General features: G+C 40.8%; 2 protein-coding genes and 4 non-coding genes across 6 annotated transcripts; 3 read left to right on the forward strand and 3 right to left on the reverse strand.

Moving 5' to 3' along the window:
* Positions 1-1,690: 1,690 nt before the first annotated feature.
* On the reverse strand, positions 1,691-6,071 carry rpl14 (ribosomal protein L14). Its single transcript, XM_006795218.2, has 6 exons — positions 6,003-6,071; positions 5,300-5,401; positions 5,120-5,214; positions 4,256-4,355; positions 2,078-2,131; positions 1,691-1,786 (listed from the first exon to the last, which is right to left on the reverse strand). The coding sequence occupies exons 1-6, from the start codon at positions 6,003-6,005 to the stop codon at positions 1,727-1,729; spliced, it is 414 nt and encodes a 137-aa protein (XP_006795281.1). The 5' UTR covers positions 6,006-6,071; the 3' UTR covers positions 1,691-1,726.
* A 4,544-nt stretch (positions 6,072-10,615) lies between these two features.
* Positions 10,616-10,687, reverse strand: trnah-gug (transfer RNA histidin (anticodon GUG)). Its single transcript has one exon. It is a non-coding gene; the product is annotated as a tRNA-His (tRNA).
* A 404-nt stretch (positions 10,688-11,091) lies between these two features.
* On the forward strand, positions 11,092-11,163 carry trnah-gug (transfer RNA histidin (anticodon GUG)). Its single transcript has one exon. It is a non-coding gene; the product is annotated as a tRNA-His (tRNA).
* Positions 11,164-12,485: 1,322 nt separating this feature from the next.
* trnah-gug (transfer RNA histidin (anticodon GUG)) lies at positions 12,486-12,557 on the reverse strand. Its single transcript has one exon. It is a non-coding gene; the product is annotated as a tRNA-His (tRNA).
* Positions 12,558-12,625: 68 nt separating this feature from the next.
* Positions 12,626-12,697, forward strand: trnah-gug (transfer RNA histidin (anticodon GUG)). The gene has a single exon. It is a non-coding gene; the product is annotated as a tRNA-His (tRNA).
* A 4,514-nt stretch (positions 12,698-17,211) lies between these two features.
* LOC102799527 (uncharacterized) lies at positions 17,212-26,928 on the forward strand. The gene is made up of 3 exons (XM_035909679.2): positions 17,212-17,416; positions 26,606-26,704; positions 26,796-26,928. The coding sequence occupies exons 1-3, from the start codon at positions 17,312-17,314 to the stop codon at positions 26,904-26,906; spliced, it is 315 nt and encodes a 104-aa protein (XP_035765572.1). The 5' UTR covers positions 17,212-17,311; the 3' UTR covers positions 26,907-26,928.
* Positions 26,929-27,533: the final 605 nt, after the last annotated feature.

Consider the following 27,533-nt stretch of genomic DNA (forward strand, 5'->3'; position numbering starts at 1 on the left):
GTGCTCCTGCTCTACAGCCCGGCATTAGTGATTTAACGCTTTCAGGGTGAAATATATCCCGGGATGTTTAATGCGGCTCGGCCCCAAAACAGAACAAAGGCTCGTTATCATCGTTATTTGTGTTTTAATGATACTGTAAAAACCAGAGCAGCTGTGAATCGGACCTCCGACTGCAGGCCTCCTTCAGTCCTCGGGCGCATGATGCTGGCATTATCTCCGTGTCCCTGCTCTCTGCACCCAACCAGCTGGGAGACGTTCAAGCGCGCTGTTATGTAATATTTACAAGCTCCTCTCTGAGGTTTGAAGAGGAACCTGTTTGGCTGATGACAGCATCTCCCAAAATGGTGGCTTATTTCAGCCAGGACCGGGGAGCTCTATAAAAAAGCTCTTTAAAAAGAAAAGTAGGGAATCTGTTTCAAAGAATTGGTGCAAAGCTGCTCTGTGCTTTACCACATAATTACCATACTAAACATCTCACAGCTAACAGAGTTATTTAAACAAATGATTTACTGAGCAAAATGACGCACGTCAGTGACTCAGATTTAAACATCTGAAAAACTATCACTTGTTTTTAAGTAAATATAGAGACAAAGAGGCTAGGCTCCACTACATCAGCCAAGATTAACCAAGACTGCCATCTAGTGGCCAAGTGACAAAATGGTTCTTGGCGCTCGGTTTTTATGCTCATTTGGTTTTTTTGGCCTTAGACTTACTACCAACGATCACTTTAGCGACACGTTGAGGCTAAATTAGGAAGCACAAAGTAATTAAAAACTGAAGTATTTATGTTAAATAATTAGTTGACTGTCAGTTGTCATATTAAGTGTGGTTGGATAGGTTAACCTTGATCCCAGGTATAATAGATAACCTATAAGACATTATATACAGATTAAAGTACACTGGGCAGAAATGACCTTTTGTACATTTATTACTCTTATAGTGATTACACCAGTGTCACTGGAATGTATATAGTTTGTAATACATTGACAGGGATTGTGATGGGCTCCTTATGAGGAGTTATTACACAACTTTGAGTATCAAACACTTCATTTCCTGCTTTCTGCTTCATTTTTATGCACCACTGTGTATTATATGTTCCTGCATCAGCTTAATGTAAAGCAAACTTAGGCATTGCTCACAGGTCCATATATATATTTGACTGTAAGTTAGTCCTGCACATCCTGCATTTTGCTCATGTTAACAGTGTTATGACTGACTCCAGCTTGGTTACAGACATAAGCCTAGATATTATAGATCTTTCATCTTAAAAAAAAAACATTTTATTTTGAATTCTTAAGTTTACAGTTTGGTTGTTTATTTCAGTATTTAAAGCATTACTGTATAGGAGGCCATATGCCCAGATGAAATATTTAATTTAAGGTGGTCAGCACAGATATTAGAATTACAAAAAAAAAAAAAACTTTATGAAAGCAGCCAACTCTGTGTTGTAGACATCCAGTCTCAAAGCTTCAAATAAGCGGTGATTACAAATTTTACCCAATACTTTAAGAACATTTACTCTATTACTTTGCTCTATGTTTTTACATCAGTTATTTTTCTGAGTTCACAGAAGCTTTGGAAACTTTAGGGATAATGTCCTCATATCAAAATTTGGGTTTTGGTATTTCTATGTACCAGCAGCTCAGGTCTAAAGCAGTTTCAAACTGATGATAAAAGAAGACAACAAGAGAACAATTGAACAGGAAATTTATTTTGTAGAAACTGTTCACTTCTTTGCAGCCTCCTTCTGCAGCTTCTTCACCTCATGCTTGATGATCTTGTTCCTCTGCAAAGGAAAAAAAAAATAACAGAATGCATTAAAAATATTCAGTGACTGCTGGAGGATAAACACTACTGACCTGCAGACTGCTTACTGGCACAATCACTATCCACTAACCTCAGAAGCTCTAACCATGTGTGTATATAGTGACAGTGCAGCCTCAAAGAGCATGTTTAACAGGCAGGAAATATCTGAGCCGAGGCTTCCAGTGTTTGAACCTCAGGAATAATCTGAAGCCACTCTGCTTGCTTACTTGGCTCACATATTTGAGGCATCTTGTGTTTTTGCCACACTTACCATTCTCTTGGCCTTCATCACCTTGTAGCGGTCGAAGTCAGACATCTTGGCCTTCTGCAAAGAAATTGAAGAGGCAAGGGTCAGAGAGCGCCTGGGGGTGGTTTGCTTTTTTGTGTGACTGACTAGAATCCATTCAGCTGTGGCAGACGGCCAAACAGATGAAAGTAAAACACTCAAAGTACCAACACTGAATCTCCATCACAACAACTTCCACCAGGCTCGAAACCTTTCCCATCACAGGCTCCGGGGTCTAAGTATGGGCAGATACTTTCCACAACCCTTCTCAGGCTCACCGAAACATCCTTGATCTGGATCTGAGACTTCATGAACTTTGGTTAAGGTGTGAATACTCTGCTCGCCACATTTTATTCATCGTACTGTCGATTATTTTAAGCATTTGCAGTAATTCCAATCTGCACTGCAGATACTTTGTGTCCTAGTAATGAACCCATTTTATATATGTCGCCATATATATAATCTTCTGCATTGCCGTGACCAACTAGACTAGAACAATCTGTACACAGTCACGCAAAAATGAAGTGTACACAGCAATTTTTTTAACTTTTGTTTAGTAATGACAGATGACTGAGCAACTGGCTTGACAGATCTGACCTTAATCTCTAAGGTGCACACTAAGTGAGCTACAAGGTAGGGCTGGGCTATATCATACCGTTCACGGTAATACTGGTGTAATTTTGGGTAACGATAGGAAAATGAAATATCGCAATAGAATATGGGTAAAACGCGCATGCGCAGTGCCTTTGTTTACATGGCGGCGACGCAGAATAAGAAGAGCAAAAGCGGATCGTTAAATGAAACGGATGAACCAGAATTGGTTTGTAAAAATGCTGCAATTTGTGTGGAACTGGTTTAGCTTTCCTCCGTCAGATACACAACAAAGCACTATTTTTGGTAGAGCATGCTAGCGGGCCGTCGTTATTACCATGTTTTTTGGAAAATACAGCAAACTTAAAATCAATCCTTTGATTTTTCTAAAAATCGACAGTGCAGCTTATAATCCCGTGTGCCTTATGTATGAATTCTGGTTGTGTTTACTGACCTCGAAACGATTTTATGTCGTACATGGCGCTCGAAAATCTGTCAAATGTTTTAGTACGACTTTGCTAAGCTACGAACCTGCACCGCTTGATGGATTGTCAGAGAATTACGGCTATATTAGGCAGGCGCCTCGTGGAGTGATACGTACTGTGCTTCAACATAATATTACCATATTGTGTGTGTATGACCTCTTTTTAAGTTTTGTGGATATTATACATGGTTATGCTGAGGACATGTCGACCAATTTCCACTGGAAATGCCTTTTGGTTAAACTGTCAGCAAGGAATTTGCATTTGCACTGTTACATTTTTATATAACTTTAATGCACATAAAAAAAACAGCTGCTTGTTTAAGTGAAAATACATTGATGGGGTTTTTTGCACTAATAAAGTTGTGGAGTTGTAAAGTATTTTGTCTAATGTCAATTATATCGTCAGTTATATCGTTATCGCAATTTTTCAAATGTATATCGTGATAAATATTTTTGGTCATATCGCCCTGCTCTACTACAAGGTATCACAACATTGCTGTTAAACCCTCAGAGGCATTTGTGTGATCTTATGTCTTCAGACGTGAACCTTTTGGAAACAGTTCTGTAAGTACCACCCAAAATACTGTGACAGTTTTTCTTTGTATATTGTATGTAGTATAGCTTCATTTGACTGAAAAAAAGTTGTGTATGAAACTGGTGCTGGCAGACTGGTCTATGTGAACTATGTGGTAACCAGTTCAGTATTTTCTACAGCTATTGATAAGGTGGTGAGCTTCCACCACCACCAACCACTGCAAACATCAGAACAGACAAGTACAACAAACAACTGGAATCATATTGCAAAAAAAGCAGCATCTTAGACCACACTGGTCACACGTTTAATGAGATTATGTCTTCACCATCAATAAATCACAAATAATGAAATCACATCTATCAACCCAGCGGACAGACGTGAGATGTTTAATGATGGGGTTTCACATCCGCGTCCTCCTTTTATTTTCCCCTCCAAAACTATTTTGGATTTGCCATTAAAACAATATTAAAGACTATTTAATTCAGTGTTTAAGTGTGCCCCTTTCTCCCATAACACTAATTTAAAAACTTTAGAAAGTGAAACACGGCCTTACCTTCTGTCTTGCCTCGATCTTCTTGGCCCAGCTGCTCTCCGACCACTTCTCGTTGACTTGGGCCTTCTCCCAGGCTTTCCTCACAAACTTCTGGCGAGCACTGTGGACCACCACAAATGTTAAGTACTGATAACATGGGTGATCATTACTGTTTCACATTAAATACACCTAAAGCAGCACCAAAACCCAACCAGATTCTTGCTCCCATCGGCGCTCTGCAGCCCTGTTCATAGCTGGAATAGCCATTACTAAATATGATCACTAATCACCTGAACAGAGGCCTGATCAAACACCAGCGTATGACCAATCCCAAACAGACAGGAGCAGTGTAGTTTAAAAATGAACACCAAACTATAGTATTAGAAAAATATAAAAGATATTAAACACGTAATACAAGCTATAAAGTCAAAGCAGCTGTTATGTCTATAAGTAATATCGAAGCTAAGTCAACTTGATTTATAAAGCCCACCAACTCCTGACCAAAGTTCTGAACACAGCAAAGTCTTTGCAACAAATAAGACAAAAAACAAAAAAAACATTTTAATAAGCCACTCTAAGAATCTGTAGACTTTCAACAGTCTCCATAAACCACTAAATTCTCCAGCATAAATAACCATGGTGATGTACACTGTTAGAAACAACTACACTCATAACTTCAGGTTAAACCTGACGTTTCCTCACTAAGCCCCTTGTTCTGTTCTGGTCTTTACAGTAAAAGTCTGAACCTGCATCTACTGCCACCACTTTTTAGGCATGTGCTATCAGTAAGAAGGCTTTCACAAGTGTGTTCGTTTGAACAGCTATCTTAACTTTAAAAAGAAAAAAGATTCTGACAGCACAGATCATACCAGTGTCCACACTCACCTGTGGGGAATTTTGATGACATAGTCTGTGAGGTGCATGCACTTGAAGGGCATGGACTGCCTCCTCACCCCTGTGCAGGGACCATCAACAAGAGCCTAGAAACCACAAAAGACAGTTCACATCAATAAGTCAAATGTAGGGGCCCACACTGACCTACCAGCTATAATCCAGAGCACTCACTCTGTTTTGGTCAATGACATCCACGATGGCCACCAGCTTGCCAGCATGGGGTCCGAACGAGACGTAGGCCACACGGCCGATCTCAACGAAGCGCTTGAACACCTGGAGCAGAAAAAGAGAGCAGAGCACTGAGACTCAGAGTGCCGAGAGGCTGAGGAGGAAGCTGGGCACCTTTCGTTTGGTTAGATAGGTGCTTTACAAGCTTTGTTTCATAAATATAACGTTAAAAACAGAACATACGAAAACCTTTATATATAAGGGGCATTTAAGGAGACTGTGTGACTACCCGGCGATACATTGTACCAATTAGCTAACGTCAGCTAGCCACTGTTTCTGCTAACTACGGTAGGCACCGAACACAAGGGTGCGTTTAACAGAGTTTTTTATAAGTTACTTAAAAATCACACTACGCCCAACCAGCGAGATTTATGTTATGCGAATTAAGTCTACGAACTGAGCGTGCTTCCCCTCTCAGCTCTCAGGCCCACTCAGCCCGATAGACCACGTTGTGTTGCGGGGAACTGCCGACATCTTACAAATACCTCATTAAAAACGCAAAACTGACACAGTACTGTACAAAAACTTCATAGATGTGTGTATTAGTGCCTTAAAAGTACACACGGCCCCATTTTATTCCACAGCAATTACATATTTACATTAAAAAAAAGATATTAAATCGCTGACACTCTCATGGCGAACTCACCATGATGGCAGTCCGGGAGCAGAAAGGACGTTAGAGCTTCCGCCTGGCGCACATACGGCTTCCGGTTCATTCTGGCACATGCGCAGTCTTTTTTTTCTTTATTAATGCAGACGATGGAGTCACCTGGAAGTGACAGAGAAACTTTCATGCGTTTTCAGAAATTGCAGACATAGACTACAATATTATAAAAAGCGCAACAGAAGAGCATCAGATTAAGGAGCTTCATCCCTTTGAAGATTATCGGAATTGTTACGGTGTTGGCTTTACCCGCGTATCATTCTCCTACTTAGATAGAATAATAGAACAGAATAGAATATAATAAAATAGACCTTTATTGTCATTGTACATGTACAACCAAATGTTGGGTGCTCCACACCACCTCTGCCGGATTAAAATATAAATACTAGGCGCAGGAATAAATAGCACACAGGAGAAATTTATTCAAAACAAAACAAAAAAATATACATAAATACAAAATCAGTAGAAAGGCACACGTTAGACAACAAGTTGTAAAGTGCTTGGAAGTAGTACAAAGAAAAGATCTGGTCTGAATGGAGTCCGTGTGTGCGTGACCTGTGTGATAGGGGTTACTAAAACCATGGCTCAGATTAGTGAAGTGGGCGGACAGGAGCGGGGTGTGGGGGCAATAGTGTTTATTGACATCTGCCTATGGACCACCATGACACACACCTGTCCTAGATATCAGAGGCGGCTCTACTGTGTTGGCATGGGGTGGCATGTGCCACTCTACTTTGTTATATGACAGTTGTGTTTATTAAAATAAGCTAGCATTAACACACTGATTTTGACATTTTTTTTTTGTAAATTTAAACATGTAACAATTTGATTATTTATAATAAAAGGAGTGTGAAACGTAAGGTAGTTGTATTTCTAACTGATCCCCTTCATGGCATTCTCGGCCTGTAGATGGATAAAGTCCTATTTAATAAAATGTTTAGAGTTAAAAATAAAAGAAGAGCATGTTTACTTTGTGACTGACAAGACACACAAATTCTTTTAATTCATTAAATCCCCATTCTTGAAAAGCAAGAAACTGAGGCCTACTCATAATGACATGAGTAGAGAAAACAATTTTTTTGAGGCAATGAGTTTCCTTTTTTGTTTTTAAGTTCAGGGAATTAGATTTTACTTTTTTATGCCGTGACCTGCATCATTTCTCTCTACTACATTAACGTATTTGTGATGTAAAAATTATTAAGAAATTGTTTTACTCTCGTTTTTAACATATGCCTAAGAAATGCCACAATAACACAATCCAGTAATGCAGCTATTTAAATGATGTCATTTACATCCAACATTTTTCTGGTCAGGTACTGAAAACCCAGCTGGGTAATCTGCAGTTACCCAGCTGGGTTTTCCTTTTCTCACTTGAAGAGCTTGATTGTGAAAGATTAAATTGCTTTTGTCCACAGAAGCTTTAACTTTGGCTGAGGTAATAAATTAGAAATAAGTAAACCAAATTATCTGGGACTCTATTTCACATATGCATGAGTAACCATTAATGAAAATTTAAAGTTATGTTTTATCTAAATAACTATTTTTGTAATGCAGCCATTTATTCCTAAATAGGCCTCTGAGGATTTGAGCACTTGGAAAACATCATGCAAACTTCCTCTTAATTGTAAAACACAGATCTGTGGATGTTGGAAGACATGTGTGGTTCCAATCAGCTTTGTGGCGTGAAGATGCTCCTTTTGTTAATATTCTTAAGTCCTGAAGAATACTCAAACACTAAAATCCTGCTATCTGGAAACTTATATGTGGACTCTTACAAAACAAAGATGTGGAGCATTGTTATTGTTATTGGAATTATTTACCTTTTTCAATTACTGTTGTTGATATGTTAGCTGTAAGAATAAGTTCAGATTCTCTTAAAAATAATAATGCCAATATGTCCTGTTAACAACACCATGCCCTCCCATGTTTTAAATGCACTTTAGAACAGCGTGCAGCAACACTGCACTAGACGGAGGGAGTTATGGGGTCTTCACACACCCCTGTTCTCTGTTAGCTATCAGGGTGGGTTGGGCCCCTTCTGTGGGCTCTGGGGCTCGGTCCACTCTGGCACAGCTGACTTCCGGCAGAGCCGGCGGGCACATCACTGCAGCCCTCTCTGGCTTCTGCTCCGTGGCTGCTGGGTGACCCCTTGTCTGGGGCTCTCGTCAGCTCTTCCCAGGAGGGTGGTACAGGTACCCCTCTGATGGTCTGATTGTAGTGAGCAGAACTGGTGCAAAGTTTGCAATGTTGTTGAGGAGAGTTTCTTGTGGAAATTTTTCTCCGATTTTTGTCAGGATGGTCTGGACTGTGTCATTTCTGATCGAGCGGGAGAAGACGGCCTTTTCTCCATTGCTGTGAGAGTTTTGAAGACTCGATCCAAAGGGGTCTTTGTGACACTGGTGGAGAGTCTGCTCAGACTCTGAGAGGACATGTTCAAGAGGGCGCGAGGAAGACATGTGGAACACTTATCACCACTTCCTGTTTGGAGGTTTGTGCTTCTTGCTTCTTCTCTTTAAAGCAGGAGCAGGGAACTCCAGGCCTCGAGAGCCGGTGTCCTGCAGGTTTTAGATGTGTCCTTGATCCAACACAGCTGATTTAAATGGCTAAATTAGCTCTTCAACATGTCTTGCAGTTCTCCAGAGGCCTTGTAATGACCTAATCATTTGAGTCAGGTGTGGTGACCCAGGGTGAGATCTAAAACCTGCAGGACACCGGCTCTCAAGGACTAACGTTCCCTAACCCTGCTTTAAGGGGTTCAATATAACTTCTGACCATGCTGAAGAGTTTAGGTGTTCGGTAGAATAAAATTATATGAATGATCTTTTAAACATATCTAAAGCATCACAGAAATATTATTGCTCTTCAAATGTCTTTTTACTCTTTTTGCTCACTATAATTACTGTACTTCTAATTTCTGAAAAATTAATCTAAAGCTTTAAAGTCTATGTAGGAAATTTGAACATGAAAACCATGAAGTATGCACTCCAAGGTTCACGTCGGGGCCCATGGAGTCAGGAGTAAATTAGTTTCAGTCACTGTCTGCGGCAAATAAAAATGTACCACCAGAACTAATAAATATTTCCATAATTAACAAATATATAGACATTCAGTGTTACCTAAAGGCAGTAACTGACAAGTTATTCAGCACAGTATTTACATGATCACATCTTACCACAAGAGGTTGGTAAAGGCATGAAAAGGTACAGAATTAGTTCCAGGAACAAATTTAGAAATTCCTTGCCTAAAAAAAACAGTACTCAGTACTGACTCTAAATCCTGGGCACTACAAGATTATAAAAATGAAAACAACTAGTCATCACTTAAAACATGAAGCTCCCCAATTTGAACTCACAACCACTCTGCCGTGACCCGAAGTCAAACCGGGGTTGTTGCGGCCACAACGCAGGGTACTAACCACTATACGATCATGGCTGCATAGCAACCTGTCACCTGTACTGTTAGATTGTATTGTTTATTGTCATTTATGCTTAGAAATATTTAACCATATATGCTTAGAGGTGTATAATCGATTGTGTAGTGATAGGATGTGTGATCCTTAATAGTCTGCAAAGGCTTTGTGTGCATTCCAGAGTGTTCTGGCATTCACACCCACATTCTGGCAAGGTACTCTTTGTTTGTATGTAGACGTCATATGTTAATGAACCTATGTATATTCATGTGAGCTCAATAAAAGAACAATGTTATGGGGGAGCGGACGAGAGCAACTAGGGTCAAGCGAAGGAACGGCGTTTGTCCGGTTCTCTCCTGTGCACGAGAAACATGAAGAACTTTGCCTACTTGGTGTTCAATGCTTTTGCTGTGTAATTATATTGTCTTCAACGTTCCAGCGAATAGGTTTAAGCTACAAACCTATCATGTACACTACAACACGAAAACACGTTTGGCTTTTAGTTGCACTTACAGTCTGTATTGTGCTTTCTTTCTTCATATAGATCCCTGTGTTAATCTAGGATTTTCCTCAACCTCGAGGTAAAAGTCAGAGGCCAAGTTTTCTGAAAATGTTCTCATGCGATAACTCGAGCATGAGGCAAAGTATACCTTTTAAATGGATACCTTCATCAGTAGTTTCCTCAGTTTCTGAACGCTTAATCAAAGAACAGGTCTTGCAGCATGGCGGTAGAAGTATGAGCATAACGTTTGTAAAAGAAAATAGAGATTTCATTTTGAATATCTGTCGTCTTTGTGCTGTCATCAGAATAATGATTAGAGTTTCAATCATTATTCAATTACACATATGTTTCATAAGGAGTTGGAGCAGGTGGAGAATCAGTCAATCAGTGCAGCCTAAAAGCATTAAGTGACAAATAATTCAGCAAAGCAAACACATGATCACATCTTACCACAAGAGGTCGGTAAAGGCATAAAATGTTCCAGTCTAATCAGTTCCCAGAACTTAAAAAATGTTTGGAAACTCGTTGCCTCAAAAAACCAGTACTGAGTACTCGCTCTACGTCCTGACTCAGTACTCAGGACGTAGAGTGAGAAGAGAACAAAAGACAAAAAATGGAAACAGACACAAACAACTAGTCACCACTTAAAGAGTGAAGCTCCCCAAACTAAAATCATATCCACTCTGTCGTGACCCGGATTTGAACCGGGGTTGCTGCGGCCACAACGCAGAGTACTAACCACTATACGATCACGGCTGCTCAGAAAATGATCATCTGCAATCTTTATTGTGTTTTTTCCTTCATATCGATCTCAAACTCTGTGTCTACGATGCGCACATTTATGCACGTGGCACAGTAACAGTATCTGCATTAACACAGGGACATCTCGTGGTCTGACCGTAAATACATTTTGGTGTTCTTCTGCACATCGTACAGGTCAGCTGTTACACGCAGATTCCAGTTTTTACGGTGAAATAAGAAAAAAAAGCAAGGTCCAGACTGTAACTGGCAGTGAAAAGCACAAAATGTTTGTAGTTCTAATGTTGATGCGACCTAAACGTGTCAAACTTAAAACGTACAGTCCTGCTTAGTGGGTTTAAAATGGACTCCTGTGGATTGGAGGTGATTGACTACATGGACGTTCAGCCTGCAGCTGACCAGCCGTGATCGTATAGTGGTTAGTACTCTGCGTTGTGGCCGCAGCAACCCCGGTTCGAATCCGGGTCACGGCATTGAGGTGAAGCTTTTAGAGCACCTGTCTGAAATTTGCACGAGAGATGAGACAAAAACAGATACATGACGTTTGATATAATAATAAAAACAGATTAATTTAAGAAGTCAACTTGTAACCGGTGATCAGCGTGTAACAAAAAGGAACCGCACGCTGTGCACTATTTAGTTTATTTTGTCATTTCTACAACGGCTTACTGAGTTAGGGAAAAGCAGCACAAGAGTTCAGAAATTAACAACAAAAAGCTGCTTCCATAAAGTCTAAGGCATAAAGACTTTGACTTCTTGATATGATTCATCAACGCTGGATCAATGACATTTTTACTCATGTGTTCCTACACAAAAGGTGGCACTACAAACCAAACATTTTCTTATATTTTATACTACATTTTTTTATTTGAATAACTATTTTACTTTATTATTTTTATTGTTTTTGAGAAAATGTGACATAACTTGATACAAATAGTTGTTTTTATCTTAATTTTGAATTTTTAAAAATACTTTAACCCTTTTATTTTTGTGGCTGTTATGTCTTTGTTGGAAATCTTAGATCTAATCTAACCCTAAATTCAGTGTCTTTTACTGTTACATGTCATCCATACTCTGATGGATTTTGCCCCCTTTCAACAACTTTGTGGATAAAAATGTACACGCACAAAGTCTGGTCAAAGTGTTCGTGCTTAACACGGTGCTGATCTCAGCTACCAGAAAGTCTTATCTGAAGCTGCTGTTTCAACATTACGAAATCTCAGGATCACCCTGTGTTTTTTCTCCAAGCTGGGAAGGTTTCATGTTGAATGCTTGTGATGCTCTTGCAGTATAACAACATATTTACTGGAACACTTTTTAGATTTCTGTAATTCTTGTGAATGTGACAACGCAAGAAAGAAACAACTAGGATTTTCCTCAACCTCGAGGTAAAAGTCAAGTTTTGTACTGTCATCAGAATAATGATTAGAGTTTCAATCATTATTCAATTACACATATGTTTCATAAGGAGTTGGAGCAGGTGGACAATCAGTCAATCAGTGCAGCCTAAAAGCATTAAGTGACAAATAATTCAGCAAAGCAAACACATGATCACATCTTACCACAAGAGGTCGGTAAAGGCATAAAATGTTCCAGTCTAATCAGTTCCCAGAACTTAAAAAATGTTTGGAAACTCGTTGCCTCAAAAAACAGTACTGAGTACTCACTCTACGTCCTGACTCAGTACTCAGGACGTAGAGTGAGAAGAGAACAAAAGAGAAAAAAAGGAAACACACACAAACAACTAGTCACCACTTAAAGAGTGAAGCTCCCCAAACTGAAATCATATCCACTCTGTCGTGACCCGGATTCGAACCGGGGTTGCTGCGGCCACAACGCAGAGTACTAACCACTATACTATCACGCCTGCTCAGACAATGACTCCTGTGGATTGGAGGTGATTGACTACATGGACGTTCAGCCTGCAGCTGACCAGCCGTGATCGTATAGTGGTTAGTACTCTGCGTTGTGGCCGCAGCAACCCCGGTTCGAATCCGGGTCACGGCATTGAGGTGAAGTTTTTAGAGCACCTGTCTGAAATTTGCACGAGAGATGAGACAAAAACAGATACATGACGTTTGATATCATAATAAAAACAGATTAATTTAAGAAGTCAGCTTGTAACCGGTGATCAGCGTGTAACAAAAAGGAACCGCACGCTGTGCACTATTTACTTTATTTTGTCATTTCTACAACGGCTTACTGAGTTAGGGAAAAGCAGCACAAGAGTTCAGAAATTAACAACAAAAAGCTGCTTCCATAAAGTCTAAGGCATAAAGACTTTGACTTCTTGATATGATTCATCAACGCTGGATCAATGACATTTTTACTCATGTGTTCCTACACAAAAGGTGGCACTACAAACCAAACATTTTCTTATATATTATACTTAATTTTTTATTTGAATTACCATTTTTCTTTATTACTTTTATTGTTTTTGAGAAAATGTGACATAACTTGATACAAATAGTTGTTTTTATCTTAATTTTGAATTTTTAAAAATACTTTAACCCTTTTATTTTTGTGGCTGTGTTATGTCTTTGTTGGAAATCTTCTGTTTAATCACATTTGTTTTAATTCAGTGTCTTTTACTGTTACATGTCATCCATACTCTGATGGGTTTTGCCCCCTTTCAACAACTTTGTGGATAAAAATGTACACGCACAAAGTCTGGTCAAAGTGTTCGTGCTTAACACGGTGCTGATCTCAGCTACCAGAAAGTCTTATCTGAAGCTGCTGTTTCGTCATTACGAAATCTCAGGATCACCCTGTGTTTTTTCTCCAAGCTGGGAAGGTTTCACGTTAAATAAAGAATCAAAGAAATCCTGACTGTGTGTCATTTCCTCGAGCGAGTTTTTCAAAGTTTCAAGATTCAAAGATTCAAAGTGTTTATTGTCATGTATACAGAAGAAATAGCATTTCTCTGTGCAATGAAATTCTTCCTTTCCTGTCCATACGCAAATGCCAAGTTAGGGTAAGGGTTAAAGGAACAAGATAAAAATAAGTATAAAAATAAGACAAAATATGAAGATAAATAAAGATAAAAATAAGGACAAAAATAAGTGTAGACAAGTGAGGTATGCAGATGTCAATGTAGATGGATGTACAAAGGAGCTTAATGTGCAAAATGAACTTAGTGTGCAAAGTTCCTTGTTGTGCAAATTGCAGTTGAGTTACGTCAGCTGTTCAGGAGTCTGATAGCAGTGGGGCTGAAGGAGTTGTTGAGTCAGGAGGTTCTGGCTTTCACACTTCTAAACCTTCGTCTCGAGGGCAGAAGTGTGAACAGTCCGTGTTGAGGGTGTGTGGGGTCTTTGTGGGTGGAGGCAGCTCTCCTCTGGACTCTGCGATGGTAGATGCTCTGCAGAGAGGGCAGCAGAGTCCTGATGATCTTCTCCGCAGTTGTTATCACTCTCTGCAGGCGTTTGCGATCCATAGCAGTAGTGCTGCCGTACCATGCAGTGATGCGGCTGACCAATGTGCTCTCCACAGTGCAGCTGTAGAAGCTGCTGAGGATCTTGGCCAACATACCAAATTTCCTCAGCCTCCTCAGGAAATACAACCGCTGCTGAGCCTTCTTGACCAGCTGTGTGGTGTTCAGTGTCCAAGTGAGGTCCTCACTGATGTGAATGCTCAGTTGCCAAAAGCTGCTCACCCTCTCCACTTCACTCTCCTGGATAAACAGTGGCTGGCGAGGCCTCTTCTTCTTGTTCATGTCCACTATCATCTCCTTTCTCTGTGCTCATACTCACATTCACAATTTGACATGTTTTTCTCAAAAACTTAAATGCTTGTGATGCTCCTGCACAATAACAATATATTTACTGAAGTACTTTTTAGTTTTCAGTAAATCTTGTGAATGTGATAACTCAAGAAAGAAGTAATTATCATTTTTCTCAATGTTAAGAGATATATTCTAAAACACTTCTTCAGTAGAGAATCAGAGAGGAGAAACACACAGAATTTCTTGCTAGCAAGGGCAGCCTCCAGAACTCACACCCCAAGAGTGAGTCTCAGAGAGTGGCCCTGAGGACTTGCCCTGGTCCTTTATTTATACACTTCAGTGGGTGCTTGTGTGGTCAGAGTGTGACCCCATAAGTGATTTCCCTAAACCTGCTGGACTGGAAGTCCAGCAGTTCATCTAACCAAAACCACTTAGACTGGAAACAGATATAACTACGTTAATCCTACCGTAAAACAATAAAACAAGGTACGACCTTTTCCCATGCTCCTAGGATGTGGGGGTGAAAGCCAGAACACCCTGGAATGTTACAGACTTCCTAGGATGAGACATCCTTTCAATAAACACAAATGGTTACATGCAGTATTCTACCATATTCAAACTTATATCATTAAAAGATTATACTGACTACTAGTACAATTTTCCATTGACACTCAACCTCAAAGTAAAAGTCAGAGGTCAAGTTTTCTGAAAATGTTCTTATGCCATAACTGAAGGACGGGGCAACGTACACCTTTTAAAATGATACCTTTATCAGTGGTTTCCTCAGTTTCTGAAAGCTTACAGTGATCAAAGAACAGGTGATGCAGCATGGTGGTAAAAGAATGAGCGTAAGGTTTTCAAAAGAAAATACAGATTTCATTCTGAACATCTGTTGTCAGGGCTGGACTGGGAAAAATTTGGTCACTAGTAGAGATGGATATCGAAACCCGGTTCTTGTTGAGAACCGGTTCCCACTGTTTCAATTCCTTGGAATTGTTTGCCATTTTTGCAAACGATTCCCTTATCAATTCCAGTCGCCCTGAATGATGTCACCACGTTGCAGAGCATCGCTTACCTGGCAGGAAACACGGTGCCTAAGCCCCTCCCGTCTCTGCTCAGCAGAAACACAAGAGTGACATGCAGCGTGAAGCAAAAAAAAGTGAGCGAGAGGGCAAGAGAAAGAAAAAAAACCCCACGGCTTGCATCGTTCACTTCAAAGAGTCAGCTCTAAGAGCCATTTCATTTGTGACCGACCCATCACTACAAAAAAGTTACACAGGAGAGAAATCATTCAGTTGCCCTGAGTGTGGCAAGACATTTGGCCTCTTTGGAAATTTGAAACAACTCCTGAGGATTCACACATGGGAGAAATCCTTTGGCTGCTCAGAATGAGGAAAAACATTCAGCTGTAAGTCTGACCTGAGGGTTAACATGCGAATCCACACAGAATAGAAAAGATTCATCTGTAGCCTCAACATTAATTAAACAAACTTTCACTACCTCATATAATAATCACCAGTCTCCTGATTTGATGGTGGATGGTGCTTGGTGGGTAGAGTAGCTTTAAAGGGGAAGTGATGGAGAAGATGGAATTGGCCTTCAGAGTGTGAGAACTGCTTTTCTTCTCATGTTCTTCTGTGAAGCCAGAAGATCCAGAGCACAATAGTAACACCATGTGCAAGTAATTAATGGATCAATTAATGGGTTTCTTGTCGTGTTTTTTTTTCATCTCTAATGCTGAAAGTTATTTAAGACCCCACCCCCTACTGCAGAGAGTAAGTTTTAGTTAAGGAGGAATCAATAAACCTGATAAGAAATATATTAGTGAACAAGCCAGAGTGCAATGATAAAAACATTCTGACTGATACTATGTAATACATAATTAAGTGTAAATCTGTAAGACTATGTGGTCAGCTGATCAGTCTGCTCTGTGTCACCAATAAATCATAATTTTAAATACTTGATGACACTTTGCCTTGTGTGTAAATAGGTGTGAACACTGCAACATTATTATTATGGTACATGAAATTTCTAAATGTTAGGTGTATTCTGAGTTTGTGGGACAGTTAGTCCCTTCATTCTTGGAGATTAACTTCAACGCTGCTCTGAGTCCTGTAACATTCTTGGTTTAAGAGCAGAACTGAAGTGAAGTCCAGTCACTGAGATAAATTTCATAGCAGACTGTAGGAGTGGTCCGAGTCCAAAATAGATCTAAGTGTGCAGAGTCACTGCTGCCTTCAGTGACCATTCACCATTCACTCCCTGAGACAGCAGTGGGCCAAATCTATTATGTCAGATAATTTGAAACTCCTTCAGGGGCTGATACAATGAGTTCACTGTTACAGCGGATAGGAACTCCTGCTCAACACAAAAACTACAACTCTGGATTCTTGAAAAGGTCTAAGTAAGACTAAAAAAAATTTTAGTTTAAAATAAGTTTACACACTTTTTTTCAGCCACAGAAGTGGGCTGCAGCAAGTAATGAAAATGCAGTTAATTAAACTGCTTTTCATTATGCAGTGAAGCAAAGAGCAAATAAAGAAAAACACCAATAAGAAAGAAAACATACACCTAGGTACACACAGGTGTATGGTTCTGTGTCGAAATAGACCTGTACATCTTTCTTGGAAAAAAGGAGCCTCATATAAAGCCTCTTTCTAAAATAAAGCTTTATTTAAACAGATGTTCTGTAGGCAACTGATTAATAAGGGGGTTATAGGTCCATCAGTGATTGGCGCGTCAGTGTGATGTCATCCTCTAGTCATGTGACTCTTAAAGCAGGCTAAGAGGATTACTGAATCTCTCTTCAGTTATTGTCTGCTTCAGCCTTTTGTTTTCACAGAAGAAGACAAGGCATTTGTGGGTTGTCAAGATTTATTAATCACCTGATGAAATTGTAGATGAAGCTTAGTGAATTCTCTGTGTTTCTGCTGCTGGTCTGCATCTCTCTGCAGAGAGCTGACAGCCATTTACCTAACTTCAGTCCTGGAACTCCCCCTCTGCAGGTAGGACAAATGCAAGCTGGGAAGCAAACCAGTAACCCTGACACTGAGCTAATCAGCTGCAACCAAAGTCAGCTCTGATTTTGACTTGAAACAGAAGTGTATTATTCAGATTAATACCACAGGTGGCTAATTTACAGGCAGTATTTACTTCAGTATAAGTACAGATACTTGTGTTAAAATAAAGCTTCAGTAAAAGTTGAAGTACGGATTGAACTTCTTTACTGACATAAAACTGTAAAAGTATAGCTCCAGAGTAACCAGACAGGATAATGTATATTTAAATATATAACTTTCTACAGGACTGAATATAATATTTTTATGTAAAAGTCCAGGGCCTCTGAAGATTATCTGAGTACGTCTAACATTACACAAAGTAAAGGTGTCCATCACACTGTTCATGAAACTTGGTTTATCCATTTTCTGGAGCGGGCCAACAGTGAAGCTCTGAAGATTTCCCTCTGAGGGAGCTGTAGAGATCAATGGTGAAGATCATTGATCTCTGCAATGAGCTTCAGTCTTTCTGATGTTTCTGAAATTATGCCTCTCTCAGTGGGTCAACAGAACATCTGGCACAGGACAGCTGTGATAAAAGAAAGGGAGGAAGTTTCTCCAAACCTCTGGACCCAGGAAACCCAGCTTGGTCCTGATGGTCTCCCTCATTAGGTTTACTTAACTGTGAATCTAGCTGTTGATCATAATGTGAATGATGTTATTACATGAAAAGAACAAATTACACTAGTTTTTATTTAAAGTTTATGTGTTACCAGGCTGTAGAGTGCTCAGTGAGTGTAATGGATCTAAAACTGTTTAAATCTTTAGTCTTATATCATCCTCAGTCTTATGTTAAAATCTCAAAGGACAATGTTTGATGTTTAGTAAAGACGCTGGATTTGTGATTCCTTGCAAGGTTTGTTTAATGGGTAACTGAGCAGGCATTACATGCAAGCAGCTTGACTCCAGCGTTTTCTTACTGCATGCATGCGCAGTGCACTAAACCCCCATTATTAAACAATACCAGTCAGATGTTCTACGTCCCCTTTCTTTAGGTTGAGACTGTATAAACAACAGATTCTAATCCACAACATTATAGCCTGGACATTAACCATTCACTTCAAACCTGGAACTGTCATTGGTAAGAATATAGTAAACATTTTACATTTGACCTTGTCAACATCACGTTACATGTAGTTTCCATGGATTTCGTTTTCTTTTCCTTTCTTTTCTTTCTTTTTTTTTTTACGGTCCATCTCCTATGCCTTAGTGTTCATACTTGGGGTTTGGCTTGCAAACTCTCCCAGATCGTGTAATGTAAGCATTACTTGCCAGGCAACAGGGGGACTGGACAGGGGGCTGTGTCAAGTTTTGTGTGAGGCTACATGTCTGTTTCTAGGGCGTGTTGCACAGGTCTTTGGGAGTGCTCTGGGGAACAGGTGGTTGATGGTTGGACCACGGTAGAGTCATCGTGGGAATCTCCGTGTTGTGGTGGTGCTTCAGGGACTGGGAGGACATGCCTGCAGTTCCGCCTATACTCTCTGCCTCCTGACTGGACTATGTATGATCTGGATTTCTTATTAGTCCCTAAGGAGTCATGTCCATGATGCGTTTGGATCCTCAGCCAGCTTTCTAGACATACATTTCAAAGGAACAGTTGCAGACGACAGCCACACCTTCTGTCCCACGGATTATAGAGGAGCAGGAGATCTCCTCCGATCCACCGTACAGGGAGCTCGTGTCACAGTCCGAAGCAATGCCACCTTGGTCTGACGCCAAATCCTCCTGCTGCGGCGCAGGTGGTCCTGCACCACTGGGACTGCAACCTCCGCCTCCTTAGAAGGAAACAGTGGGTGCTGATAACCCAAACAAACCTCAAACGGAGAGAAACCGGGGACAGAACAGGTGAGAGAGTTATGTGCATATTCTATCCAGGAGAGATGAGAGCTCCAGGAAGCAGGATTAGCCAAAACCACACAACAGAGCGCGGATTCCAGTTGTTGGTTCGTCCTTTAAGTTTGTCGATTAGACTGTGGGTGATAGCCCGAGGAGAGGCTCACCCCCATCCCCAAGGCAGCACAAAACCCCTTCCACACACGTGACACAAACTGAGGTCCCCTGTCAGACACAATGTCCTGGGGAATCCCATGCAGCCGAAAAACATGAACAACGAGTAAGTGAGCAGTCTCAAGGGCGGAAGGGAGTTTAGGCAAGGGAACAAAATGGGCCGATGGTAAGGATGACCGAGTGACCAGAGGAACGTGGCAGCCCTGTGACAAAGTCCACAGCGATGTGCGACCACGGGTGACTGGGGACGAGCAGGGGATGCAAAAGCCCAGAAGGCGCCTGGTGACGGCTTTTAGAACGTGCACAAACTTCGCAAGCCACAACATACTCGCACGCATCCCTCTCCAACGAAGGCCACCAAAAGGACCGTTTCAACAAAGACACCATACGATAAATGCCGGGATGACAGGCAAAGCGCGCAGTGTGCAGACATACATAATTTACCAATTGGTAAAGTAAAGCCGATTGGCATCTTTCTTGGTCTTCAGACAACAATTCTGATGGCTAAAGATCGGAACAGGCAAAAAAAAAAAAAAAAAAGCGCACGGGTGGAGATGCCCATCGTCCGGCGAAATCTGAGACAGCACGGCTCCCGCGCCCGTATCGGAAGCATCAACTTTAACATCAAACTGTCTGGACACGTCGGGGTGGGCGAGGATGGGAGCGGAGCAAAACAGCTCCTTAAGCCGTGAAAAAGCCCATTCGGCTTCCGGCGTCCACTGAAAAACACGAGCAGGAGATGTCAAACTAGTAAGCGGAAGCACAACTCGACTGAAATTCTTAATGAACCGCCGCTAAAAATTAGCGAATCCCAACCTCTGCAATTGCTTGTGTGTGGAAGGGGTCGGCCAACTCCCAATGGCTTCAAGCTTACAGGGGTCGGCCAACTCCCAATGGCTTCAAGCTTACAGGGGTCGGCTCTGAGCTGTCCCTTTTCCAGTACGTAACCCAAAAAGGACACTGACCCCGCATTGGAAGACACATTTCTCAGCTTTCACTAACAGTTTATTTTCCAGAAGCCGCTGTAATACACAGCGCACCTGCTGTACGTGGTCACCCAGTGATCGGGAAAAAATGAGAATGTCGTCCAGATAGACAAAGACAAAACGGTTCAAAAAGTCCCGCAACACATCATTGATCAGAGTCAGTCCAAATGGCATTACCATATACTCATAATGTCCCAGCGGAGTGTTGAACGTCGTCTTCCACTCATCCCACTGACGTATACATACCAAGTGATACGCATTACGTAGGTCCAAATTAGTGAAGACAACCGCTTCCTGTAACGGAACAAAGGTGGAAGAAAGCAGTGGAAGTGGATATTTATTCCTCACAGTGATGGAAATAAGTCCACAATAGTCAACATAAGGTCTGAGAGATCCATCCTTTTTCCCTACAAAAAAACCCCCTGCAGCCACGGGTGAAGAGAATGGCCGAATCAAGCCTGCCCCCAGAGACTCCGTAATATAGGCTTCCATGGCAGCCCTCTCCGGCCCGAAGAGGTTGTACAGCCGACTAGTAGGCAGCAAAGCTCCAGGCAACAATTCAATAGAACAGTCATACGGCCGGTGAGGAGGCAGAGACAGAGCGCGACGTTTGAAAACTGACCTCAGATCATGATAGACCTCCGGCACAGACGACAGGTCCAAATCTTTTTGTGTCGATTCGGGAGCACCGTCTGCAGAAGGAGGTAAAGCAGACCGCAGACAGTGTGACAAACAGTGGCTACTCCAACTCTCTATACGACGTGTGGCCCAGTTGATATGGGGATTGTGGCGTTCGAACCAAGGATAGCCCAAGACTACAGGGGAATCAGGGGACGCGAAAACAAAAAAACGGAGAAATTTGCGATGATTGCCCGAGAGAATTAATGAGACAGGTTCCGTTTCATGGGTGACCGAGGGCAAAGCCTGACCATTGAGGGCAACAACCGAAACAGGGACCTCTAGAAGCTGCGTTTTAGTACCGAGAAGACGTACCAGACTGCTGTCAATCAAATTCTGTTCAGCCCCGGAGTCTAAAAGAGCTTGAGTATAGTAGGTCTTGGTGACATTAGACAAAAAAGCGACCACGCTTGGACTGGAGCGGGAAGGAGTGAAGGTTGAGCGACCGTGCGCATCGAGGCACCTTCCCCCGATGTTGCGCGACCCTTTTCTGCTTCTAAATTCCGATAAAACCGAGGTTATTGTTCTTGGCCCAAAAAATCAGAGAAATATGATAGCTAACACAGATACTTACTCTGGATGGCATTACCTTGGCCTCCAGTAACACTGTGAGGAACCTTGGAGTCTTTTTTGACCAGGATATGTCCTTCAATGCACATATTAAACAAATAAGTAGGACTGCTTTCTTCCATTTCCAAAATATCTCTAAAATTAGAATGAGACTAAAAAACTAGGTCATGTATTTATTCTAGGTTGGACTACCGTAATTCATTATTATCAAGATGTTCTAAAACCTCCCTGAAAGCTTTCAGTTGATCCAAAATGCTGCAGCGAGAATACTGACAGAGACTAGAAAGGGAGAGCTTATTTCGTCTATACTGGCTCCTCTTCATTGGCTTATTGTTAAATTCAGAATTGAATTAAAAATCCTCTTCCTCACATAATCTTAATTAATCAGGCCACATCTTATCTTAATGACCTTATAGTATTATATCACCCCATTAGAGCACTTCGCTCTCAGACAACGGGCTTGTGGTTCCTAGAGTATTTAAAAGTAGAATACGAGGCAAAGCCTTCAGATTCCATGACCCTCTTCTGTGGAACTAGCTTCCAGTTTGGATTTGGGAGACAGACACCATCTCTTTTAAGATTAGGCTTAAAACATTCCTTTTTGCTAAATCATATAGTTAGGGCTTCAAGTTGCCCGCTTTCTAGCCCTTCAGAGGTTGACCCAACTGGTCTGTTGAGGGGAGAGCAGATCACGGGTGTTGCCTCCTCCATATCCACATGTTCCCCGTGAGTACATTTGACTTATCCTCAAGTGTTTTCCAGTCAGTTAGAAACATTCCTAAGACTGTGCCAGTTGACAACAAATCAATTAACTCAACTTCTAAGCTGAATAACAATAAAACTATGTTACCTGTGGCTGGCACTCACCTTTCAGAGACTGGTTTTCTTGCCTATGAGCCAAGTAAGGAACATAATGTTTGTGCACCTGAGTCTCTGGAGGAAGTGATTGTGTCCATTGGTTTTGATAATGGAGATACTTTTTTGTGTTCATGAGCTGATCAGCCCCCAAACTGCATACTTTGTTAATGAACTGGCCAGGATTTGAGCTTCTGAGCCTGACACCGGTGACTCTTCTGTACCCACTAACCAAGACGGTATATGTGGGTGTTAAGCCAGCCATACGGTGTACATTTTAGGACATCCTCAGGTCTCAGGAAAAAGCTGTCAGGTGTCAAGTCTCAGACAAAAAGTCATCAGGTCTCAGGTGTCAGGTGTCAGATGTCAGTTCTCAGGTGTCAGTTCTCAGGTGTCAGGTTTCAAAAGTCAGGTGTCAGGTGTCAGAACACAAGCTATCAGACAGAGAGAAGCCTCCTTCAGGTGGCACTGTTGTCAGGTCCCAGCCAATTTCCATGTAGCAAACCTGGACGACGCGGCAGCACTTCCTCCCATTGTACAAAAATGAAGCCAAAATATCCCGCTTGTGAAGGCTGCCATGCTGCACTTTTGGAGCCAGAATCTGCACAGTAGCGACTTGAGGTGGAGCGTCCGCGTGACGCTCCCGTCCACACACCCGCTGGATGTGACCACGAACATGTCCTCTACACTTTTTACGTAGCCCAGCTGCTCCAGTTTATCTGCTGATGGGTTTACCGCGACTGACGACTCCTTCAATCAAGGTAAATTCAACCATGTCACTATTATCAAAAAGACTATTAAAACCCAATTCTTTGATCCCCATGATCGAACAGAGAAAACCCGACTCAGGAGTGGTCAAAACATTTATAATTCTTTATTCAATCATCTTCCGGAAGAGAGAGCCCTGCACAGCCCAAAGCCAGTTGCAGAATCTCTGACATTAGAAGCTAAAAATGTGTCTCATATAGGTGTTATTTTGGTACTTTACACGTCACACATAGTTTCGATACAAACAACTCCTTTTATGTTACTAGTTCCTCTTTTTGTCTGGTTTCCTGTTTTTATTTATATGCTTGCATAGCTCTACACTAGCTTCCTGTTTTCCAGTCTGGCTGAGCATTTAGTTTATGAGTCAAAAGTGGCCTTGCTTTACAAGCCTTTATTACTAAAATACATAAAACAATATAATCAGAAAATAAGCACTAGGAATACATGTTTATTCCTTAACAACACACAGCTTATCACCTTGTAGTTCTACAACATCTAAAATCACTCTGTTGTTAATTTGTGTGCTAGATTAGCTGCTAGCATATACAGTGTGTTGGTTAACATGTAAACATGTTCGATGATCTGTCTGCAGTCACTGGATGGTGCTGAGGTCTGAATCTGAGGGCAGCTCCCGTAATCACAACGAGAACAGAATCATCACAAACTGAAATGTTTGTCCCTCAAAATTGAAATACAAGTGATCCTTCTCTGTCCTCTCACACTGGGGATCTGAAGTTCTATTCTTACATTTTTTTCAGTTCTACAGTTTTGCAGACAACAAACATTAATGCTTCAAATGATTTCTTTCAAAGGATGTAAGCTGTACTGAGTATTTAACTGTGAACAATACTTCATTAAGAATTACCAAGACTGAACCTGAATATTTGAAACAAACTTAGCAATAAAAAAAACAGTCAGTGCTAAGAAAGTAATCAGTGGAAAAATTAAACATAAATGAATCATGATTAAACATAAGTGAATCATGATTCACGAGTCAGTAAAGTAATTATCGAGTATTGAATGATTCGTTCACGAATCGAACATCACTATAGCTAGCTCTCAGGACCTAGCTAAGGACGGTGGTTACGGATAAGCTTACAAACACGTTTAACTTACCGAAAAAGTGCGGCGGGGTGCCGGGTCCTTCTGTCGGGTAGTCCAGTATACTGAAGAACACCTCAGGCTGTCAGGTTAAAACAGTCGGTCATGGTTTTTTAACGTAAACGCTGGAGCTCCTGTCTGCACCCCCGCTCTATCTCCCATTCCCGAACAGAGATACGCAAGTTTGTGCGTGACTGCAGCTTCCTGTCAAAGCTGTTACAATTACATCACACCCCAATTTCACAGCATTATGGTAGTAATTAGAATCAAACGTATGAGAAAGGAGACCCCTTGAACATAAAACAGCATCGTATGAACTACTGATGCTGTCACGTCGTCCATGTTTGCTACAGTCATTGGCTGGAACCTGACAACAGCGCCACCTGAAGGAGGCTTCTCTCTGTCTGATAGCTTGTGTTCTGACACCTGAGACCTGAGAACTGACAACTGAGAGCTGACACCTGAGACCTGACAATTGAGGCCCTGACATCTGAGACCTGACACCTCAGACCTGACACCTGACGAGTTTTTGTCTGAGACCTGACACCTGACAGCTTTTTGTCTGAGACCTGACGGATGTCCTAAAATGTACACCATACTGCCATTTCTTTTTGTGAGAGCCGAGTTTCAGTACCAGCCAAAAAAGACTGTTTAAGTTTAGTTTCAAAACCACCAAATAACAAGCTGAGTTTTGTGTTTCTAAGACTGTAGGATATAAGGCTCGGGACTGGACGGCGCTAACGCGTTGACGCCGTGCAGTAACAACATTTCTGCCACTTTGATGGCTCTGTCCTTTATTGTTGTTAGTGCCACATGGTGTAACAATCCAGCTTTAGGTGGCTACCAGGTGTGCAGAATACAGTTTAATCAAAAAGTTTGAAAGCTGTGGCTACAACTGTAGCTTACCTCCACCAGTGTGTGAAGGTGAGAGTGAATGAATAGTGGAACTGTAAAGCGCTTTGAGGGTCTCGAAAAGCGCTATATAAATGCAATCCATTATTATGATGATGTTTCACAATATTAAAAAAATCCTAACTTCACAGACACAGTTCACAATAAACAGCTTGTGTGCTTGCTGTGATTTCTTGAGCTCATAGTAACTTTAAAATTATTTGCCAGTGTTATTCCCTTTTATCCTCTTTTGAACCTTGAATGCTGTTAGAGGCCGTTCAAGTCCACTTTAACCAGTATATTACAATAAATTATACATAAAATATTTGCTTCTTGCATCTCTTCTTCAGTGATAAGCACCATTGATGGATACACCAATAGGATTGTCTAGGATTGTGTTATTGTTCCTCCATTTAGGCTCGAATTGGTTTACTGGAAGGAAAACTGATGGTAAAATGTAACAAAACTCATTACTCAAACTTACAGTAAATAAAAGCCTGTTTAGAAAATGTCAGAAGCAGAAAAAGTTAAAATATTTGTGTTAAACTGAAGGGAGAAAAGGTAAAAAGTTATCAGAAAAAATAATACTCAAGTAAACTACAGACACCTGAAAGAATTTTAGTCAAGTACAGCAAGAAAACTATTTGTACTTTGTTACTTTCCACCGCTGATTAAGCACAGTTTCAAATAAGATAAAGAAATCAATAAGTAATAGATTTGTTTCAAACATTTTTCTACTTTGATTGCACACTGACATCAATTCGTAACAGATTTCCTTTTATGGTCAACGTCGTCTCCATAATTGGTTTTAGCACCAATTGGCTGCCCCTCTGCTGGCTATCTGAAGCTCACCAACCAGGAAAAAATTGTCTCTAGTTTTACTCTTTTAGCACAGTGTGAAAGATGAATACTTAATTTGATTGTTTCTGCTTGTATTTACAGTCATGTGTTGGTGTTTGTTATGTAGGCGTGTCAACCTTTTTACATTTTGTATTTTTATTATATTCTCATTGTGTGACCTCCCTATATTTATGTACAGCACTTTTGCGAACTTTATTGTTTTTAAATGTGGTTTATAACTGGAGTGGATTGAAGAGGCAGAGCTAAAACTTGTTATTTAGACAGAGTATGAACTGAGGGGCTGCACCAAGTCCTAGAATAAGATAAAGAATCATTACTTTGTCCTGTGAATCATGCCAAGATACACTAACAGAGTCTCTGATTAAAAAACATGGAATATGAAGCAGAATAAGACACCTTTAATATGTCTGTCATCTCTCAGGTAAATGCTTCAAACATCGTCTCAGCTGTCAAGGAAAACATCTTCAGACGACTTCCTGGACTTTGTCGGCGTTTGAAGAGACGCAGAGTCACTGTCCTGGTAAAAATAAACTGACACCTCAGGGAAGAACCACTCAAGTCCTTTCAAAATAAAGCATTCCACCTGAGTGTCCACTGTGATTCATTTTCAGTGTAACTTGGAGAAGTTCTGTTGGAGGGGGAGTCAGACCAGTCATTCAGGTCAGCTGTGTCAGTGCCCGCGGGGTTCCAGGTGTTCACATTTCTTTCTCCACAGCCTCTGAGTGATAATGCTTTTTAATAAATATGAGAAAACTTTTTGTAAAGAGTTTTTTTTTGTTTAGATATTTCACATAGCACACACAGTAAGATACAGACTGAAGCTTTAACACATTGTGAAAGTTGAATATCAAGGAATGTTTGAATAAAAAAAATGCCTACTTTCTGATGTGAATGAGAATTTATAAAGAAGAAAGGAGAAGTGTGGTGAATAATATATGATAATGCAGATGTTAATCATATAAAGTGAACTGGAGCAGACCCTAAATACACTTTGATCCGTTTAATAGATCTTATAATTTGGATTCAGAGAGTTTATAAATCTGTGTTGTTCATGCAAAGCCACACACAAATCCGATTTCATTCCATCAGCATGATGTTCAAAATTTAAAGCATATCAGCACTAATAATAATAATGATAATAATGGAATAATGATAATCAACATTGATATGATGTGAATCACTTTTGTCGATGGTTTTCATTAATGGTTTGATAATGCATCGCTATGAATTATGGAATGAAATTACTTCCTCTCATAAAGGATGCTTTAGTGTCTCCTCTGCAAAAAGAGGTAATAAAGGAAGCACTGAAGCACATTTCCTTTTGAGAGAACTTAACTAGCTCTGACTGT

The sequence above is a fragment of the Neolamprologus brichardi genome, chromosome 22, assembly GCF_056152115.1.
Source record: "Neolamprologus brichardi isolate AB-2024 chromosome 22, ASM5615211v1, whole genome shotgun sequence".
In the NCBI taxonomy this organism is placed as follows: Eukaryota; Metazoa; Chordata; class Actinopteri; order Cichliformes; family Cichlidae; genus Neolamprologus; species Neolamprologus brichardi.

What these genes read in the sequence shown, in the direction of transcription:
- rpl14 (XM_006795218.2), bottom strand. An exon ending in ATGTCATTGACCAAAACAGA is followed by an intron (nt 5,215 to 5,299) that starts GTGAGTGCTCTG and finishes TGTGGTTTCTAG; the next exon opens with GCTCTTGTTGATGGTCCCTG. An exon ending in GTCATCAAAATTCCCCACAG is followed by an intron (nt 4,356 to 5,119) that starts GTGAGTGTGGAC and finishes GGTGGTCCACAG; the next exon opens with TGCTCGCCAGAAGTTTGTGA.
- LOC102799527 (XM_035909679.2), top strand. Translation starts at nt 17,312, where the DNA reads ATGAAGCTTAGTGAATTCTCTGTGTTTCTGCTGCTGGTCTGCATCTCT. An exon ending in CTGGAACTCCCCCTCTGCAG is followed by an intron (nt 17,417 to 26,605) that starts GTAGGACAAATG and finishes GTCATCTCTCAG; the next exon opens with GTAAATGCTTCAAACATCGT. An exon ending in GACGCAGAGTCACTGTCCTG is followed by an intron (nt 26,705 to 26,795) that starts GTAAAAATAAAC and finishes ATTCATTTTCAG; the next exon opens with TGTAACTTGGAGAAGTTCTG.